The sequence below is a fragment of the Rhea americana genome, unplaced genomic scaffold (assembly GCF_003343005.1).
Source record: "Rhea americana isolate MKP2758 unplaced genomic scaffold, rheAme1 scaffold_34, whole genome shotgun sequence".
Taxonomy (NCBI): domain Eukaryota; kingdom Metazoa; phylum Chordata; class Aves; order Rheiformes; family Rheidae; genus Rhea; species Rhea americana.
The window spans coordinates 6,334,246-6,355,406 of record NW_028186468.1 but is presented as its reverse complement, the minus strand read 5'-3'; the positions used below and the strand labels follow the sequence as shown (position 1 = coordinate 6,355,406).

The 21,161-nt window shown below is 37.7% G+C and overlaps 1 protein-coding gene across 1 annotated transcript in view; it reads left to right on the top strand.

The window, feature by feature from the left end:
* Positions 1 to 21,161, top strand: part of GALNTL6 (polypeptide N-acetylgalactosaminyltransferase like 6) — a 313,568-nt gene that overhangs the window by 261,841 nt on the left and 30,566 nt on the right. Inside the window, exons 6-7 of the mRNA XM_085311322.1 lie at positions 5,586 to 5,703; positions 15,482 to 15,589. Of these exons, the coding sequence (XP_085167448.1) occupies positions 5,586 to 5,703; positions 15,482 to 15,589 (226 nt within the window). The remainder of the gene's footprint in view (positions 1 to 5,585; positions 5,704 to 15,481; positions 15,590 to 21,161) is intronic.

Below are 21,161 nucleotides of genomic sequence, written 5' to 3'. Positions count from 1 at the left end.
AAAATTAGCATGAAAATAATTTAGGTGCTTGATAGTGACATGAAGATTAGGTAAAATTTATTTAGGAAATACAGATTACTGAAACCAACCAGAAAATTCAGAAGTAGGATATAGCTAAACAGATAGGAATTTGTCCCAGGAGTAGCTTCAGTTTGCTTTGGGAAAGTTGTTGGGGTATCTTATCGTAAGTGATCAGGACTGCAGGGTTATATGTGTAAGAGAAAAAAAAAAGAGTTGGTAATTTGCGATGTGCTATGATGACCAGTTTGAATGTACATTGAATGAACTAGCAAGATGATGTGCAAGAGAAGGGATTTATTAGCAAATCTGCTTTAGGATAGATTCTTACCTCACACATTTGATCTGCCACATGACAGTTGATTGATTTGTACATGTTTTAGGGTATTGTTTCTGGACATTCTAGGGAGATACCATACGGACATCAGAGATACAGAATTTTCAAAACATATTTGATTATTTTTTACAGTCAGAGCAAAATGTTCATGAAATAAGGGGAAAAGTGGTTCAAAGGTCTGTACTTTTGTTATCGGGAGAAAAGGTTAAGTTCCTGATTTAATGTCACAGATATAGGTTTAACTTTATCTTAAGTCTTTATCTCTTACATTACACATACATAGATTTTGTTTTTCAATTTTGTTCGAAACTTTTATTAAATAGGACTAGCATCAGCTTCTGCCATTTACATTAAGCAGCTTTGGTGCAGTATCGGGAATCAGGTCCCCCCACCTCCTTCCCATCTCTCACATCTGTGACTCCCCAGGGGCTACAGGACCCATAACTGACACCTGATGCAGGCTAGTGTTTACTGCAATTTTTTTACTGCATCTCAGCTGGTTTGGCAATGAAAGTCAGTTTTCCATGCATGAGTACAGGCTGGGGGCTGACCTTCTGGAGAGCAGCTCTGCAGAGAAGGACCTGGGAGTGCTGGTAGATGACAAGTTGACCTTGAGCCAGCAATGTGCCCTTGTGGCCAAGAAAGCCAGTGGTATTCTGGGGAGTATTAGGAAGAGTGTTGGCAGCAGGTTGAGGGAGGTGATCCTGCCCCTCTCCTCAGCCCTGGGGAGGCCTCATCTTGAGGACTGTGTCCAGTTCTGAGCTCCCCAGTACAAGAGAGACATGGAGCTACTGGAGAGAGTCCAGCGTAGGGCTATGAAGATGGTCAGAGGGCTGGAGCATCTCTCCTGTGAGGAACAAATGCTGGGCCTCTTCAGCCTGGGGAAGAGAAGGCTGAGGGGGGATCTTATCAATGTCTACAAATACCTTAAGGGAGGGTGTCAAGAGGATGAGGCCAGACTCTTTTCAGTGGTTTCAAGCGATGGGACAAGAGGAAACAGGCACAAAGTGAGACACAGAAAGTTCCATCTGAATATGAGGAAAACTTCCTTCTGTGAGAGTGACAGAGCACTGGAACGGGTTGCCCAGAGAGGTTTTGGAGTCGTCTTCTCTGGAGGTTTTCAAAACCCACCTAGACATGATTCTGTGCAACATGTTGTAGGTGACCCTCCTTGAGCAGGGGGGTTGGACTAGATGATTTCCAGAGGTCCCTTCCAACCTCAGCTGTTCTGTGATTCTCTAATATATCCTACCTAAGATGGAGGCATCTTTCTGCTGCTTTTGTTTGGTAGTTCAGCATAAAGTCTTTAGTAGGTCTGACTTATGCAAAGCAATGTATAGTGAAATGTGCCATTGACTGGATGCTTCTTCCAAATTTGCAATTAAAACAGGCAAATCTCTGTTCTGTGCAGGTGACTTCCATCAGTCCTTTCCCAAAGTGTCCTAGTACACAACAACATCTCTATTCAGTGATGATCAATGGACAGTGTAGTATTTTCTTTATGTTGAATAATAAACAATGCAAACCTATGTTCAGCTAGTGACCATACATGGCACTACTATATGACCCACATATTGTCATACATTGGACATTTTCCTGTCTCAGCAGCTTCAGTGTACTTACTGACACAATTGCTTTCTCCTTTCCAGTTCCTGAGTGACTTCCTATATGTAGTCAATGATCCTCTTTCCTTTTCACATGTTCATAAGTCCTTCAGGTCCATTGCATATAAATATATACATATATATCTCACTTGCACACTGTAACAATTACAAACCCTGTTAAGCAGTTCACCAGCATGCTACATTTGTTTCTGAAGTGAGCAATTTCACACTCCTTTTTATTTATGGTCATTCTTTTTCTTACCTTGAACATTCATAGATGATTTCTTTTCTTCCTCTGCATGTAAATTAGGAGAAGTTCTAAAATCCTTCACCAGCTGCATTTAAGCTATTGTTGTGCTGCTTTTAGTATCCATTTTTAATCTCTTTGTAAGCTATCTTTTCACATTAAGCATTTGCCTACCATTTTCTCAGTCTATCTTTTTTCAACAAAAAGTAATTTTGTTTTTGGCACCCTAACTAAATCAAACTCCTTTTCCATCTCAGCACAGTAATCTATGACCTCTTGTGCTATTTTTTTTTTTATCAGCTGTCTTTAACTTGTTATTCCAGGTATAGTTAGTGTGTCTGTGCAGAACTCATGTGGAAGCTCTTTAAACATACTTTTAAGTTTAGTAACCGTACTTTGCAGGCTGGTGTCTTGGGAGACTTTGTCCTTTGAAGTTTATGACTACAAATCTTTTACAGCTTTCCACTGTAGTTACTCTCCTAATATTATGCTACAGTATCTCAAGTCTGATTGTTTTAGAGTCTGAGTAGGATGTTTCATGAAAAATGACTTCTACAAATATAGCTTTGTACTTGACATTTCTGTATGGAAGCCATGAAACAAGAGACTAATTCTTCTCCTTTGGGCTCAGTGCAGTTCTTATCTGTGCAAGCGATACTATTGACTACAAAAGAACTTTTCATATCAGTAATGATTGCGGAGTTAGATTCTTGTCTATGAAGATATTTTGGAGACAATCTAAGGCCTGTTCTGTAGTAACTGTGTATGGAATGGAATACATACTCTGTGCCAAACAGTCAGGTTCACACAGCATATTGCTCCTCTCTCACCAATAAAAACCAGAAAGCCATTCTTTTTTGTCCCTTCCATCACTCTTTCTGCAAAGCAACAAGAGTGAGAATGTATTGTGGAGTAAGAATGAATAGAGCAATGTTACATGAAAAATCAATTTTTTAAAAAATGTGAGAAATTTGCATCTGCTGCTGTTCCAGTCACTTATTTGGTAGTTTTGCTAATTGTAATAAATATTCTGAACTTTCATGAACTGGCATCTAAATAGCAAGGGGTTTCAATACTCAGTATTATAACTGGAAAAATCTATAGTTTAGGGATAATTTGTGAGTATCTGCCAGTAATTTCTCTATTTGAAGTCTCTGATTTTTTTCATTTTGTATTTGACTGGCCTGCTGAGAGGATTACCTTCTTCATAGTCCCTTCACTGTGTCAAGAAGAATGCTTATGAACGATACTGTACCTAAGAGAATTAGCAAAAACCTGCATTTCCCCAGTGATTTCTGAAACTTTATTTCTTCAGTAAATGTTTAGTTGTAAACATTCTTTGTGCAAGTCTATCTTTATAAACGGACATTGTGTTTTGATTGTTTAGAACCTGAAGTCACAAGGGGCATGTTGTAATCAGTTTTACTTTGGTAAGAATTGAAAACGTATTGTAGTAGTCAGAATCCCAAGGGGAAAGTTTCTAATAAAAACTCAATTGAATTTATTCATATATGGAGAGAACAGTCAATATCTAAGGTATGAAATGTCAATAAAAGTAAAAATATATTAGCATTCAGTGTATATTATAGAGCATGGCCTCGCTAGTTAGATTATTTCAGCTTTATTTCACAACGCCACTATGTGCATTAAAAAATGTAATCTCTAAAGGAAAATAGAATTAGTCTGTTACAAACAGTTTCCTAGTTGTGAAAATAGATAGTTTAATATAAGATGTGATATAAACTTAAAAAATAAATCTGTATCTCACAGAAAACTGACTTGTCTAATATAAGTAAAAGGAAAAAAATCTATAATGTTTTTCATTATCATGTACGTAGATGAGATAGTCATTTTCTAACGTTCAGGCATTAAAGTGCCTGAATTCTCTGCCATTCAAGTGGTTGCAGAGGCCACCTACTTGTCTGTTTGCTATTTTATTTTCTGCCCTGACTGAAAGATCGTTTTATCAAAAGTGATGAGGTAGCAAAAATCTGGCAGAATATTGTTCCATTAACTTGATGTCCTGTTTAATAAATTTCTAACTTACTATAGATTCCTATGATGCTTATCAGTCCTGAGTTCACCACCAAATCCTCAATCAATGGCAAATGATGAGGTTTTATTTGCCAGCTGGTTCTTCGGGGATGGTACCATCTGCTTCCATAGCCACAAACAAATCATCAAGAGCAATTCAAAACAAAAATGCCCCTAGATCAAATAACTTTCCCTCAGGGGTTGCAATCACATAGGATCTCATTTCATGTTTGTTCTCCCATAAAGAAGTGCTGACGGAAAGATAACTGGATCTCTGATCTAGGGAAAATTATGTATCTTTTCTGTTGCCGAGCAGCCATGAACAGAAATGCCAGTTAGCCCCTTGCTCCAAAAGTCACAGGACAAGTGTGGAGCTGAATTATTTGGACTGAATTTTCTTCAACCTAAATGCACCTTCCTGTTCACTGTTACTCCCATCATATCCCTCTTCCACTGCAACTTCAAGGAATCAGTGAGCAGCATTTAAATCTTGAGAGCTGTCATTGTATTTACCATATTAGAGATGTAGTCTTCCTGATAGTGAAAATGACTCATAGTTTCTAGTACAAAAATTCCTGATTATATATTTAAATTGTGAGCATTCTCCAATATTAATTTTAAATATCCCGCTTGTTTGCTCCATTCTATTATCTGTGGAGAGAGCTGAGTTAAAGCAATTCAAGTAAATTCCGCATGTTTTTATGTGATATTTGGCAAGGAACATAGCAAGCTGTTTGTCTAGGAGGTAGATTGCCAGTCTGAGATAAAGTTTGAGTTTTAAATGCCACTGTAGAAGAGCAGATATTTAGCCCTCAACAAATAGCACTGCTCCGTAAGCATCCACTGTCACCTTTTTGCCGCCTTCTAACCAGCGCCTATGGGACTGAATGAACTGACAAGTTTTGCTCACTTTCAAAATCAATTTTCAAAAGTGGGTTACTTTATGTGGAATACTGGAATTGCAGTAAGTACTATTGCATGTTTCCAGAGTCCTTTTCTGTTACTGTTACAGGGGTTTATTTAGTAATAAACAGAAATTGTTTAAAGAAAAAAAAATTTATGCATGTGAGTGTCTACCATGCCTCACACAGTTTATGCTTCTTCAGTTAGAGTCCTTTTGGGATGAATAAGGGTAGATGTTGCTTGTCTGCAATACACTTTGTCTGTTCCTTCCATAGTTTTAGGATTGTGAGAGCCCGACAGCTATGTTCACATGCACACGCAAACACGCACACACACACACACCTTCATTATCATTAGTCCATGGCCATTATCAATCTTTTCACTTTTTCAAGCATGGCATGGTGGTGCCTGTCATTCATAGTTTGCTTTATGCCTTCTTCAGATCTCCTGTTATGGCTGGAGGACTGTTTGCTGTTAACCGAAAATGGTTTTGGGAGCTGGGAGGCTATGATCCAGGATTAGAAATATGGGGAGGAGAGCAGTATGAAATCTCCTTTAAGGTAAGTCGTTAAGTTACTTTATACAGTAATTCCTTACTTATTTGGTACAAGACACTATTTTACTTCTCTGGATTTGCATTTCTGAAATGCTGTGTGATCACGAGGCTTTTATTCATACCAGCTTTTGTCTTTTAACTAAAACTAATTCAGTACAATACTACTTTGCTGCTTAAATGATTTTTTGCAAATTTCTGAGAGCTATGCCATTGCCATATGCTCCAGAGGCCATACAAAAAGCAAACTAAGTCATTTTTTTCTGACAATCTGGTAGCTTGCCACCATCAGGCGAAGAGAGTTTTACCTCATACCATGCTTCGTCTTGTCCTCTTCCTCCGCGTATCTTGTATCAGCTTTACATTTATTCCTTATTACATTTTACACTGCATTTATTGAGCAGATTCAACTCAATAAACCAACAAAAAACTAATGCAGAAAAAATAATATTTTGCTCAAGTCAGCACATTTAATCATCTCTGGAAGAGGCTCTGCTAGAGCTGGTTCAGGGAAATGGGTGGGAATGAAAGGAGAAAGTCATTGGAAGAGGGACTCCTTTCAACAGCAGTGAATCTCTAGATATACTCAGCTGCTATGAGCTATATTCTACAGGCTAGATTTTCAAAATGAGATTATTTTTTAATTACATTTGCAATGACAAAACATATGTTTAAGTGCTCAGTTTATGTACAGCCAGCCATGTTATTTATAGTATATATATTAATTTTGTGGTTATGAGTGTATCCAAATCAATTACTTGACTTTTACATGCTGAGTTGATAGTCCTGTTGCTTTCCACATGTATAATAGGTATTTGTATCACTTTGATAAGGGCTAATATGTCTGCTTTTGAAAGTTTAATTTATTATGTTCTAGCATACCCAAGAATTAAGAACTTTACCTGATGGTCTCTACATGCAAAAACTTTCAATTAGTTCATAATATTTCAGGAAATAGATGCATTGAGTCAAACATATTTTGATAAAACTTGGATCTGAAATTAGAATTCACATTTAGCTTTAGGATCTTTCCAACCTACTTCTAAACTCCTATAGTGTCAACCTCGGAAAATAAATTTAGTATGTCAGCCAGGAATAATATTATACATCTAGCTGCATCCGAGTTTCAACTCTGATTAAAACAATAGAGTTGAGGCCATGCTATTGAATGAAATGTACAACTTGGCCCTACGCTGGACTGCCAGGCTGTCTTTATGAGAGTTATCAAGAACAGCAAAATGGTTTGTATTAACTATGCTACTCTCATGTTTATTTGAATCACTTCTATACCACAGCAAAATAGAGCTGGAAGCCAGGGGAAACTCAATAGACAGACAGCAAGTTTAGAATATATTGATTTACATTCTATATATTTAGGTTGTTTCTGTCACTTGTAACTGTCACAACTGTCTCTGACAAATCACCTAAGATGTTATTATCCTAGTTCCTGTATTCCTTTATTTATCTTCACAAAGAATATATTGAGAATGCAGTCCAGTCATCTTTGTATAGAAACCATAGTAACAGTGCTGAACGTTGAGATGCTAGATTCCCCCTGCCTACTTTGCTCAAGTGATAGATTTTTTGGGAGGCAGCTGTGTCACACTGGGTCTCATTTCAATCATATATCCTGATTCATCTCATTAGTATATATTGCCCTTGGAGTCCCTGTCTTTTCTTATTAGTATTAAAAGAAAAAAAATCTTTAAAAAAGATAGTGTATCATTTGCCCAATAGGAATAACAACTTTCTGTTGGAAGAACTTCAACAGCTCTAACTTTTATAAAGAAGGCTGCTATTTTCTTTGGAGTGACAAACAAATGGGGAAAAATGATACCAGAATAGGGAATTAATAGAAAGAAAACAGAAATTTTATTATGTCAGAATCTCTGATCACTGAGGAAAGATTTCTGGTTCAACAGTTTCTACATCAAGAGACATCATTTCAGTCATCTTAAAATTTCTGTAAATGAGGTCAAATGAACCAAACACGTTAATTTACAGGCCTTATTCAAAACACTTGGGAAGATGTTGGACTTCCCATCTCTCTGTTTATTCACCAAGTCTGTGAAAAAGACAGATGATTAACCTGTGTGAGACCCCAGTTCAGTTTGCTTTTCGCTTTGAGTGAGTCTGAAACTACATCTTTTCCTTAGAGCGTCCACATCTATAGCCTGTGGGAATGTCATAGGTTGGGTCCCCTGTGTTTATGCCACGTCTCTCCTTAATGCTGTTTCATTTGGCAAATAATTACATATTATTTGGAGTATCTTGTACCAAGAACATTTCTAACCACCAGCTACTTAGCCATTCTCACTTATTTCTTCTTTGATGCAGTTAATTCTTAAGTATTTTGTAAAAGCATAACCGGGTTTCATTAAGCATTTCCAAAAGGAAGCTGATTTGAAATGTCCCATAATTGTGGGAAGTTTGTGTTTAGAGAACGGTTTTAGACTGATCTTTAAGTTTAGGAATAGATAAAATGTTTCTTCTATGTTCTTCATATATCATCTTGCTTTTAACTTTGGGATCCATTCGTATGAAAGCAGCTATATAAATGCAAATAACTAAATGATCTAGCTACTATAAACGGAGATCAGGATGATGACATGACCTTCCCAGTATCAAACTCATGATTCTTGTGGTTAATTCAAATACAATGATGTAATTGCGAGGGAATGTTTGCCAGAGTGAGAGCTGTCATGTACTCACTGAAATGAAGTAGTGTCTGGTTCAACTTGAACCGACTGCACTGCTCTGTGAGTGGGAGTGAGGAGTGTTCACACATCATTTTTGGTACTCTTCACTCAGTGATGAGTTTTAAACTCCACCTCAGTCAATAAGCTACTGTTCACTGTAGTGATCCCTCTGCTTAACATGATAACAGTAGGCCCAGGTTCCTCTAGAACAGACAAGCTGTGACATGTATCTTTAATTATTGTTGCTGTTTGCCTGACCCTAATGTTTGAGTGCAAAGATAACCTTGCAGATATGTTAAAGAAGAACTTTGGCAGATGTATATGTCAAATATCTTGGTTATATATCCAAATTCACTAGCAGCAAACATGAAACCATGCTAAAGAAACAGTATAGGTCATATTTGATGTTCTCTGTCCTAATTTTATTTGGAAAAGGATTTCCTTGATATTGGAATGAAACTTTGCTCCACAGAACTGTTTACTCACCAAAGGAAAAAGATCACTTGCCAGTCAAGATCCTATTAAGAAAAAGCATCTTCTCAACCCAAACTCCCTGCAGTATTGTATGAGGGATATTTACAGTCATCCCCACAGCTCAAGATCTGCAACAAAGCAGATTGAGTGCCACGAGCACAGTGTGGGCTTGGGGAAGGAGAGAAATTGGATCTTTTAAAGAAGCATGATGGTTAAACTATGCTGGTCAGGACTTGATAAAAGAGTCTGCCTGAACTCCTCTGACATCAGTTTCTTCATCATGAACTTCATATCAACTGCTCTGCCCACTGTAACCTTCTACTGCACTTCGCATACCCCAGAGACACCACACACAGGTTGGTGCTGAGCCATGGAGTCACCATGCATGCTCAAAGGAGTCACTAGCTGTAACAAAGCAATAGTGCTTTAAGAGTTTGAGATGATATGACAGAGTTCAAGGACTGATTAAAAAAGTAAGATTAGCGATGAAAAAAGAAAGAAAATTGGTATGGGAAGGATGCGTCTAAATTTGTAGAATGATACGATGGGAACAGAAAACCTCAAGTAGCAGCAGAAGTGCCCCGCTGGACGTGCTGGTTCAAGTCATAACCACAGGCGCACATGTGCCAGGTGGTTGATTCAACCTACAGGGCAAGCAGTTGCCTGGGGGAGTTGGGCAGGAAGAGGATGAAGCAAATTTAGAAAAGGTGCTCAGGCTAGGAAGCCTAGAAGCGTTGATCTCTGTTTCTCACTGGCTGTGACCCAGGAGTGACAGACACCAGGCCTGAACATAGAGTACTGTCCTAACCAAACATCTTTTTCCATGGTGAGGGTTGCATTGTCTTATTACAGTGGGCCAGAAGGTGGATGGTGTGAGACAAAAACACGTGTTTAGGGGTAGGGGCAGTTCTAGTGGAAAAAAAAATAGATACTACAGGGAGAGAATCTGCAATGAAACTAAATTTACTGCAACTTAATTCAATAAGTTTCCCCAAAATACAGTAGTTGTTATAATATTTCTGTGATGTTTGGAATTGTGTCATTGCCTGACAGGAAAAAAGATTTGGTGTGACCTAGTTATTCATGAAAGTACTCCTCAAACTTGTATTCCAGGTACTGACTTGTTAGGAACACAGAGAGTTAAAAAAAAAAAAAAAAAAAAAAAAAAAAAAAAAAAAAAAAAAAAAAAAAAAAGCCACAATTTTAAAGTTTGTTTGACTTTTATTTCCTCAGCTGTAAAACCCAACATTTTGTTGTTGTTGTTGTTGTTCATTTCATGCTTGGCAATATTGCCGCAAAGGATTTCAGCAAGCACAGAGGTGGTTGCCGTGTTGATTAACTGCTGTTTCTAAATCAGAGCACTCGCATAGACATTCATTGAATGGTGAGGCAGCCACAGCCAGTGTCTCAAAATATGAACTCCTTGTAAAATAGTTTCTTAGACTCATTTTTACATAAGAAATAATATACAGTATTTTATTTTTCTGACAGCATAAACCTCTGGATCAATTTTTTAATTAAAAAGATACATGATATCTTGCTGATACCTTTCAGCGTGCACTAAACTTGTGAAAGCTGGCAAAGTGCTAGAAGTAACCTGCTGAGTAGCTTCTCTTCTCAATTACCAAGGAAGCCACAATTTAGGAAGTTCTAAATACATTTGTTAGACACTGTTAATGCAGTAATCTCCAAAAAAGAGAGAAGTGAAAGAAAAGAAATGCATTTCCTGTGTTTGCTGAAGACTCTACATTCTTTAGGAATGTCTTAACATTAAACATCTTAAATCATACCTTGATGAAAATACTAGAGGTGATATCCTAGCCTCTTTGAAGTTAGTCTCCTCTATCTAGGACTGATTTTTCCTTACGCATGTTGACTCATCTTTCAGATGCTCCTCATCCCTGTCTTCCAGTGCGCACCTCCGAGTCCCTCTTCTCACCACTGTTGGCAATCTTGGGAGACTAGGGGAATGTTAGGGAACTGTTAGTGCAGTTCTAATCTATACCAAAGTATTGACGAGCAAGGAATGTTACCACCTTCTTCAGTATTTTAGAGATGCCAGTCAGTGTTGCTGAAATAGCCACAGTCATCAGTTTTCAGTTTACCCAGTGATGTTATAAGATCACTCTCATGAAATCCCACTGCACCACAAGTAAATGTGTTACTGTTCATGACCCCACTGACTACAGATTTTGCAGTGATTGATTCTATTTTTAGGGTTTTTTCTTGCATTTACAGTCTGAACGTTTTCACTACATGGAAAAGTTCACAGTGAAGTATTCTTCCTTTTCCTTTTCTACAACTGCCAAATCTATTTTTTTGGCTTATATTTCAGGCAGTATGACTGAAAAATCCCTTAATAATTTTATATTCTTATTTTCTACAGATTTTTCAGCCCCATTACAGTAGTACATCTCTACTGTGGATAGTCTTTACTTCTTGCAGAATGCTCAGTGCACCATGCTGATAACTTTGCCTGACATACTTTATATTCCTCTACCACCAGTTTGCTGTTTGTCTTTTCCCATCCATTTTAATGTCTCTTGCTATTGTCTGTCTTGTTACTGACCCTCAGCAGCAGTATATTTCTCAATTAGTTTTGAAGCCCCATCCAAGATCCATTCAGTCCCTTCTCAATCTTTCCTGAGATTTGCTGTATGTTTATATTCCTGTTCCGTAGCAGCACATCCTCTACTGCTCAGAAATGGAGTCTCTTACTGCAGCAGTTGTGATTACAACGTAGCACATGGTTTGCAGTCTCACTCTAGCGTGCACTGTATTTACATTTTACAGACAGTCCCAGGGCTGGATTACTCACAAACTGAGTAGGTAAAGCAAATAAAAAACCAGGAGAAAGTAGCATTCGATTTTAAAGACAAAATGAAGTGCAAAGAGGGTAATTTCGCCCAAAATCCCACAAGAGCTGTACAGCAGAGCCAGAAAATGCATCTGTGACTTCAGAGCTCCAGTCAAGAACAAAACCTACTTAATCTCTTTTAAAGTTTGCTGTAGTGCTTGCCATTTGCTTTCAGCCATCTCTATAAAGTGCCTTCAACACTCTGTTAGAAGGAGCTGTATGAGAAAAATTATGATGCAGTACATAGTCAACACAGAAACTACTCTTCTTTCGATATCTGCAAAATGAATTTTTGTTGTTTTGGTTTTGTTGTTGTTTTTTTATACCCTGGCTGCAGAGCAGATTCCTTGCTTTTGTAAGAAGGAGACATTAGCAATCTTGAGTTTCATTGCTTGCTTGTTAGATAAACAGAGGCATCAGTGTTGTGATATCATTTCACCACATGTCCCACACCACCTGAATTCCTTTCATGGTATGCTGGAGATCTGTAATATTTAACACAGAAGTCATTCTCCAATTTCTTGCATTTAGCGCAGATAACAAAAATGCACATTTTAGAGACAAAGTTGCCAGAACTGATCTTCCCAGGAAAATATAAAAATGCCTTTAAAATCATTCTGAAGCTGAAAGACAAACAGGAACAGCTGCTAAATGTCCTTCAAGGCAGCCCAGGACTCATTTAAATTACCCTACACTGTGCACCTCAGGTGCAGCACAGCATTTTCAAGTTTTATAGTTATCAAATATAAATGCAATACAAAGTGTTATTTCCTCCCACTTGTTATTGCCTCAGCATGTCTGACAGGTTTTTTTGTAATTCCTTCCCCCCCCCACCTTTTTTAATTCACATTCTACTGCATTAGAGGAAATGCAGTATGTGTCTGCTTTAGCACTGATTGTCTGAGTTAAAGTAACAGTCACCTATATATATGTTTCTCCTTTCCTGTCTTTTAAATGTGTTCTGTGGCTGACCTTCCTCTGAGTCAAACTGCTGTGCTGTCCACTCTTCAAGGGTTGGGAAACCTTGTATAATCACTTCAGTATCTTCTCTAGCCTTTGAAATAACACCTTCATTTGAAAAATAGTGATGAGTACTAAATATGTATCTGCAGTTTCATCAGTGCATTGGGCTATTTGCAGATGGCAAAACAAGAGATTTCCACTAAAAAGAGGTACAAAATGATGCAACACAAAGTATTGGCAGAAAGTGGAATTAATTTCTTTTTAATGGTAGCATTACTTGCTTTATTTTAACATTATCATTTTCATAATTTTTACTATGTTTATGAACATGTTTTCCAGGGAATTGGTTGGCATGAGAACTTAAACAAGTAAGGATTTCAGGTTTTCTTTAAGAAGTAAATTTTACAAAATGTTTTTGGAAAGGCAAATCATGTCCACATGACAGAGCAAGACTGCTTTAGGCTGTAATGAGCTATTTTTGCATTCTCTTGGGCCTCCATTTCGAACCCACTGATAAGTTTGTTCCCTGAGAAGGACTGTGTTCATTAAAATACCAAATAAGGATATCTTCACAACGGAAATACTTACTAAAATACTCTTGATTCTATCAACGTACAAGCTTCCATTTGGCAGAGTGATGCCTAGGACAGGTCCCTTTCACATCCTGTGCTGCTGGAATGCAAAATTTGTCTCCTCATCTGACATGTTAGTGTGCACCAAAAGCATCCAGATAGAGGTCCTATGATAACTAACCCTGTGTTGGGAAATAGTAAGAAACAGCTTCCCAGTAACATCTGACTCAACTGCGCCTGACTGCAAGTGTTTCTGTGAAACTGCAGGACAAAGCCAAACACAAGAGTTTACTGAATCTTCAGAGGTTTCAAACCCTCTTTGAAAGCGTGCACTGGTGTACGTAGTTTTGCCCTGCCAGCAGTCAATTACCAGTTCTCAGTTGGATGCTCTGGCTAACAATGAAGAGCCCATAAGGACTAAAGGGCCCCTATGAAGCAATTAAATTGCTTTCTAACTCAAAACTTCAGTTTAAAACCCGTGTTTTCTCCTCTCATAGTATGAATAGTGCAGTAAGTCTAAGGGGCTTGCATGTTGCCTTCAGCAGCTGCTCTGAATCACACTTAAGCACTGGAGTATCCCATAATACAGTGTTCAGTGTCTGCATGTTCTGTGTACTGAGGTTTACTCACTAGCTCACAGCCGTATTGCCAGGACCAGACAGAAATACCCTGTATCGCAAACAGGCAAGCTCATCTTGGCACACTGAAAGAGTTTTGTCCATTTTTGCTATTGTTTAATCATGCGCTACCAAAAAATTAAGAATTTCATTCTTCTGTGGTTTCAGAAAATCAGCAGCTACAGCTAGCTGGCAGGCAGGGCAGAAGAGAATGAGAAATGTCTGGTAAAGAGTGTAGAGATGGACATTGTTTGTTCTCCAGAGGCTTCACAGAGAATGTCAAGTATTTGTGATCACATCATATTTTCTGATACCTTTGGTTGAGGATCTGGTTTCTGTTGGCTTTTGGGAGCATATCAACTTTTGAGTGAATTCCTTTCTGTAAATCATTGGTAAAACTTTCAGTTGCTAGCGTACTGTTCTGCTTTAGCCTCAGTCCCAAACTTATTTCACCATCACTCATATATACAGAATGCATCAAATACAGAGAAAATCCTTGTATGGTAAGGCACCTTGTAATGGTGCCCCTAAGTTCTCTTCCAGATTCATGGAGATCGTTTATATATGCCTCTTCACCTCTAATGCAATATGCATTTGAATACCTCTTTTATCCTTTGTTTATGTGTTTGATATTATCACAAGAAGTATCGCAAACGATGTTTGAGGGTATGTTACTGACACATCTACTCAGTATCACAGTACTTGGGGTGGGTAGATTGTAATACCAGTGACTTGAGAGGGTGCTTAGATACATAGTATAATTGCCATGTTAGACTTCAGTGGCTTTGTATTGCCAAAGCATATAAAACCATACCTGTAGGTGTTACTGGTGTGATTTCCATAGTTCCTCTGATGTGACATGCAACCGTGCTTTCACATGTATTTGTTAAGACTAGTTGTGAAGAATTCCTTACTTGCTACCCATCATCATACAGCTTGATTTTTAGAGTGCCAAGTTCTTGCAGCTGCCATACATTTTGGGAGGAATTTTGGTTCAGACCTTAAGCATCAAAGAAATATACTCCAGATGATTGCATTGGTTTGAATATTAAAAGTATTAATGATAAAACCTCATGGTGTGCCCTTCTTTTTCTATCTATGTGAATTTGATCAGTAGGAAATTGATTTATTTTGTTCCTTTTTTCTTTAGAAAAATGAAGAACGTCTTAATACTTGAGCTCTATATTCACTAATCAGTACAATTTATAAGCCAAATGTTTTAGAATATCTCTATTTTTGCTTCTAATTTACTTCTATACGTTTTAAACAATCTTTCCGTATGTTTTGAACAGTTTTTTGTCTTTGACACAAAAATATCTTTGTTCTGATGCAGGAGGACTGTTGATTTACGTGTTAAACAGGTTTTATGATTTTATTTTGAGTGTCTGCTGCTTTTGCAAAGCGAGGTCCCAGGTAGCAAAGAACAGGCTGCCACATTTATCTATTTCTAGCTGTGGAACATGCATAGAACACCACTACTATGACTATGAGGAGTCAGTACAGAATGGTGTGTGGTTTTCACGTATCTCATTATTTAGAAAACCTTTTTGCCCCATTTATTTCCAGGAATCATTCTTTCATTTGTTTTCTATTTCCTTTTCAGGTGTGGATGTGTGGAGGTGGCATGTTTGATGTTCCATGCTCTAGAGTTGGGCATATCTACAGGAAGTATGTCCCTTATAAAGTTCCCTCTGGAACCAGCCTAGCCCGAGTGAGTAATTGGGTCTTGCTAGTTTGCGTTTTCATTCATCATCAGTCTCTAAATTCCCTGTGAACTAGTTCCTGTATCTAACAGTAAAACATTAATAAGTAAAATGAATGTTTCTTTATTTTTCTAGAATAGGGTGTGCAATTGCTGCAGTTATGCTGACTTCCAGAGATAACATTTCCAAGAATAAAATGACAGCGTAAAAATACAGGGTTAGAGATTTCAGCGTAGAAGTGTATTTTATACTGATTCAGAAGAATGTAGGAATAACCTTAGGCTTGTGTTCTTGAACTGCATAGTATTGTTAATCATAGAAGCAAGACAAATCTGAATGTTCATTTTCTGATCTGTCAGCAAAACAGAATCTTTCAAAAGAAATGTTTTTGAGGCAAAAGAACTGAGTAACAGTGATTTGAGTGACTGTCTAATTATTGTATTAAGCCTGATTATGGAATACAGCCAACTTGGTACTGTGTCACTGAGAAATTGAGACCTCCAGACATTTCTCAGAGACTACTGAACACATTCATATCCATGAGGGTTTTTTTTCTCAAAAGAAAATGTTCTATAACTTTCTGGAGATGTTCATGGGATAGCAAAAGATAGGAAACAAAAGGCACAGATTTAGCTTCCAGGTAGATACTAGTATTTATTCGTTCTTCATTTTAACATTTTCTATTTTAGCGGATTTTTTAAAAATAAAATGACGTTAATATTAAAGTCTGCATATTGCCATAGGGTAATAGTTTATGAATCATATTTTTTCTTAGTAGCAAAAATGTGGTATGAATAAAAGAATAAATTTCTTAAGGGGGTAGATATTTTTGGTTTTGTCACTGTGAGACAAGGCTTGCTGTAATAATTCTACAGCACAAGAAAGAGGAAGAAGGTGTTCTGTGCTGAGAGAGAGAAAAGGTTTTGCTTTAAAAGAACAGCTATATAGACAGTAGGACATATGATACAGTAATGGGATTAGTGTTGTTGTTAATGTTAGTTACAGGATGTGTTTTGACTAAATTCTGAAATCAAAATCTTCACCTAATGTTGTTAAATGTAGTCTCTTAAAGTTTCCCATCCAGATTACTGCATTGATTGAAATAACTTGTTTAATTCATGAAATTCCCCCAGCAAAAAGCACATATAACTTGAAAAAAGAAATCCAAACCTCAGTCTCTGTTTTATTTACAGAAAAAAGGTATCTTATTACAAAATATACTGTCTTGTGCATTAGCAGTAGGAGCAAAATACAATCATTTCTATTCGGACTAGTAGCGGACTGAACTAGTTTTCATGGATGCACTGTGAGAACCTACAGCCATTAGTTACCTCCTAGCCTCCACATGTTTTATTAGTTTTAGCTTGCTTTCAAAAAAAAATCACTTGTGAAATGTTGCGACAAATATTTTTCCTGTTATAAGAATGAAATCTCTGCCCATGCACAGACTCACTGTTCTATACCTTATGGGAAAAGAGCTAGTATGTTGATAGGGCAGATCTTGTCTTTCTTGTTCAAGTAATGCATCATTTTTCTGTGTTGCTGTGGTCCAAAGCATAGCTGATGCTTAGGGAAATTTCTGGTATATTTTTTCTAGTAGATTATTCTAAAACAAAATGTTGTTCTTTAGATGCGTTGCTTCAAGGGTGCCAAGAGCACAAGATTAGATCTTTGTCTGTTTTAGAGTTTGTGGCTGTTGTCATAACTCCATGAGCCAAGGGGGAGATTTTGGTCTCAGAACCTTAAAAGTCTATGTCTAACTTTAAGCCTAAAACATTCCCTTTCTCTGATCCAAGCCATAAAAGAAAAATAAGGACATATTCATCTTCAATGAATAGACAATCCCTTTGATAGAGATCACTTCTGGACCTGAATAAAGTGACCCAAATGGAGCTGTTAGCCAAAATAATACTGTGGCAATATACACATAAGTGGCCCGGATTTTGCAGCTGTATTTGGGTTATCCTCCAAATGTTGTGTTATATTTTCCAAAAATTATATTCTAGCCCTTACATGAACTTTATCTTAAATTTTCCTCCAGCTCAGCAATATAATGAAAAACATACCTAAGAATGTGTGAGTATTATCCATGTTTGTTAAAAGCAATAATTTGAATACAATTTCAATTCCACAGAACTTTTTCCTAAATCCTTTTGCATCCTGTGCCATATGAAGGAGGATGCTGGAGATGCAGTGAGCAAAGGAACAGGCCCCAGAAAGCCCGGCGGTGGCTGTATAAATGATTGCAGTAGCCCCTTTATTAGTCAAGGAGAATTTCAGCGCAGATACTGCATTAGAGTCACAGATTTCCTCATCCTGTCCCTCAAAACATTAGCACAAGGGGTGTGGACACTGGAGTTAGGATGAAGAGGAGCTTCTAGACACTGTCAGGCATAGCCCAGTTGAGGTTGCGGCATGGATCTCTTTCAAGCTGTTTCAACCACTGATATGCTTTAGGCAATTCATGGGACTGACATAACAAATATTACTTAAAGTGATCATTTTACTGTACCTTCCCGTTGGATTTCACCTATCTACATCTTATGCTGGCAAGGTGCAACACAATTTCAGCTAGCTACATAATACTGGACCAGTCTAGATAACTTTTAAAGAGCTGTGACCAGGTATGAGGATCACATATGCTTTATAAAGAAAGAGACTTCAAGCCTGCTGAGCCTCTTCTATCACTAAATAAACATTACTCTACCACAGACATTAACATGTATTGTGACATTGATTTTCTCTGTCCTTATTATCCTGTTTCTTACCTTCTCATCTGTCACTCATGACCTGCAAGGCCCAGAGTATTTTTTGCTGATGTTCATCCCATAAATTGAAAAATATCCATATGTAAAATACTCTGCCAATGAAACTGTTCAGGGGTATAGAACAAAAGTAAAACAAACTGAAAAAAGAAAACATAGTAGATTTACCAAACAGACCATGAGGAACAAAAGGAGGTATAACTGAAAAATTTTCTGGAGATGTCTCAGGATGTTGCTGATTGCCAAATGCAGTCAATGCCCAATTTACAGGTAATTGCACATGAAGCAAGGTTAACGGGCGTACAGATGTCAGCAGTCATTCTACACTGTAACTTAGAAGCATCACAGTATTATCATTCATTCCCAGCCTGTCAGCCACGGCACAAAACTATGGCTACTAATAATTATTTTAGTCTTTTTGTTTTTAGTAGAACATATATCTAAAGAATGAGTCCCTAAATCTTAAAATCCTATGCAAGATGCTGCTCCATTAAGAAGTTCTGAATTGTTTTACAGGATTATTTTAGTAGCTTTGGTATTTTTGAGAGATGCTTCATTTTTTAGAATTCTAGCTATGCCATTTTGTCTTAGTTATCTAATAAAATAGACTAAAATAGCAATTTCTTGCAGGTATATCCCAGTTTATTATTTATTTAGTTCCATGTTTGGGGAGGAGGGGTTTCTATTCATGATTCTGTAAATACTATAAGCCTATCAATAAAAGCTCGCTGTTCCGTAGGGTATGCGGAGAAGAAGTCAGAATTTCCATATATCTCTACAGAAATTTCTTTCATTTTGCACAGGTTTTTAGCATTTATTCCAGAGCATTAGTGTTAGCCCTTTCTGAAGACAGGGAAGGGCAAACCCAGTGAAGTTCAAGTTTGGATGTTAAGCCAGCAGCATGGTGAATCCTAATCTTAACTTGAATTCCTCCCTGCACTCCAGGACTTGGGATCCCAGAGCCCAGTGATCCTCTGACCCAGCAGGCACAAGCATGATGACACTTGCCTCATTACACTGTGTCGCTGAATTGGAACTTGCAAGAGTTTGGGTTCAGGAATTCAGCTGATAAAGGTGGGTTCAGATTCCCACCTGAACCATTTGCTCAGCCTTTTCCTGTGGCTTCAAAAGCGATCTTTAAATAAAATTACTGTAGCTGCACCATCTGGTGCTGTGACCACGTTTGCATTTTTGACCGAGCTTCCTTCAATATTAAGATTGCTTATTTTTTTTTCCAGCTGCAAATGGTGTTTGGGTTTTCTTAAAACAGTACTTGGACGTTTCTCTTTTCAGTTTCCAGCCAGTTACAGAACCAAGGAGAATCAGTTAGGTAAAGTACGTTTGTGAGACTCTTGTTTTCTAGTGACACAATGAAAACTGTACAGTGCAAACTGATAGACTGTTAAAGGGACAGTGCTGGTACTTTTACATTCCTTTTTAGCACAAAAGGCTGTAGCACAAATTCAGTTATGATTCAGCAGTCGCAATAAGCAACTGAAACATCAGCTTAGAATAAGCAAATTATTTATGAATCAAGCAAGAACTACCTTGTTGCAACAGCACGATTATATTATAATGACAATTATAATTTTAAATTTACGTTCTATATTTCTTTAATTTAGCAGATTTATAAATTCATCATTAATTAAATGAAGATGTGAAACAGAGCACTTACAAAAAAGAGTTTCAAGTAATGTCTACTAATCCTTGAATACAAGAAGACAAAGTAATTTTTTAAAATGCTAATTTAATATTTTCTTCAATCTAGATAAATGTTTTGCTTTTAAGGTAATAGATTGAATAGGACAGGCAGTTTAACTCTTAGCTGTCTGAAAGAAATGCAAAGACAGAGGATTTAATGCTTCTGGATAACAATAGCATCAAAGTGATAGTAACTACTTCCCAGGATTCATTCAACAGACTAGCACTGGAACCCAACTAGCTTAATTTGGAGAATTTGGAGTCAGATCCCTGAACTCTCCTCCAGGTTTAACTGCTAAGGTGAGCTGTAGTCCAAATGGACCCACAGGATATGAGTCTGGAAAGTGAGCACCACACTAGTCAACAAATTTGCAGAGATGTTGTTACACTCTCCCTCTGTTCTTTTCTGAGTAGTAGGCAGCAAATAAACGTTTTCCTATCTGGATTGTTTGGGTGGACTGTAAAATGCATATATGCGTCTTATTTGCAAAATGTGTGAATAAGAGTAGGCACATATAAGTAAATACAAATCCTAACCAATTGCTGGTAGTTCCATAAACAAATAATAAAGCTATGAAGTGATTTTTGTTCACAGGGAATATCTGTGGCTATATTTATGCCCCTCTGAGACAGTGATCTCCAGAGCGGCTGTGAGGACAGCATGCTGTACTCTCGCCTCCCTCTCTCCCCATGGCTGCCCTACGAGCAGCCCACGGGGCTTGCAGCCGCGGAGGCAGGGCAGGAAGCATCCTCGTGGCACACCATGCCAATCCTGGCATGCACGCCAGGAATTCACTGCCCACAAAGCCCCAAAGCTTCGCCTCGAGTCATGGCCTTAATCCTATGCCCAGTGAGCAATGCAGATGTATCCTTTAGTCAGCAATTTTTAACTTTTTTGCAAATTTGTAGATCTTTAAAAATTTTTGCAGTGGAGATACGAGCCTCTATACAGAAAATTGAAGTCTTGACTGTTTTTAGGGAATTTCAGTTCAAGGTGTTCACACATTACAGGCTGAAAACAAATAGACTCTTTCTTTTCTGCCAGCTGTTCTGTGCTAACTTTCACAAGAGCTATTTATATATACCACCAGCCTTGTCACCTAGTTAGCATACT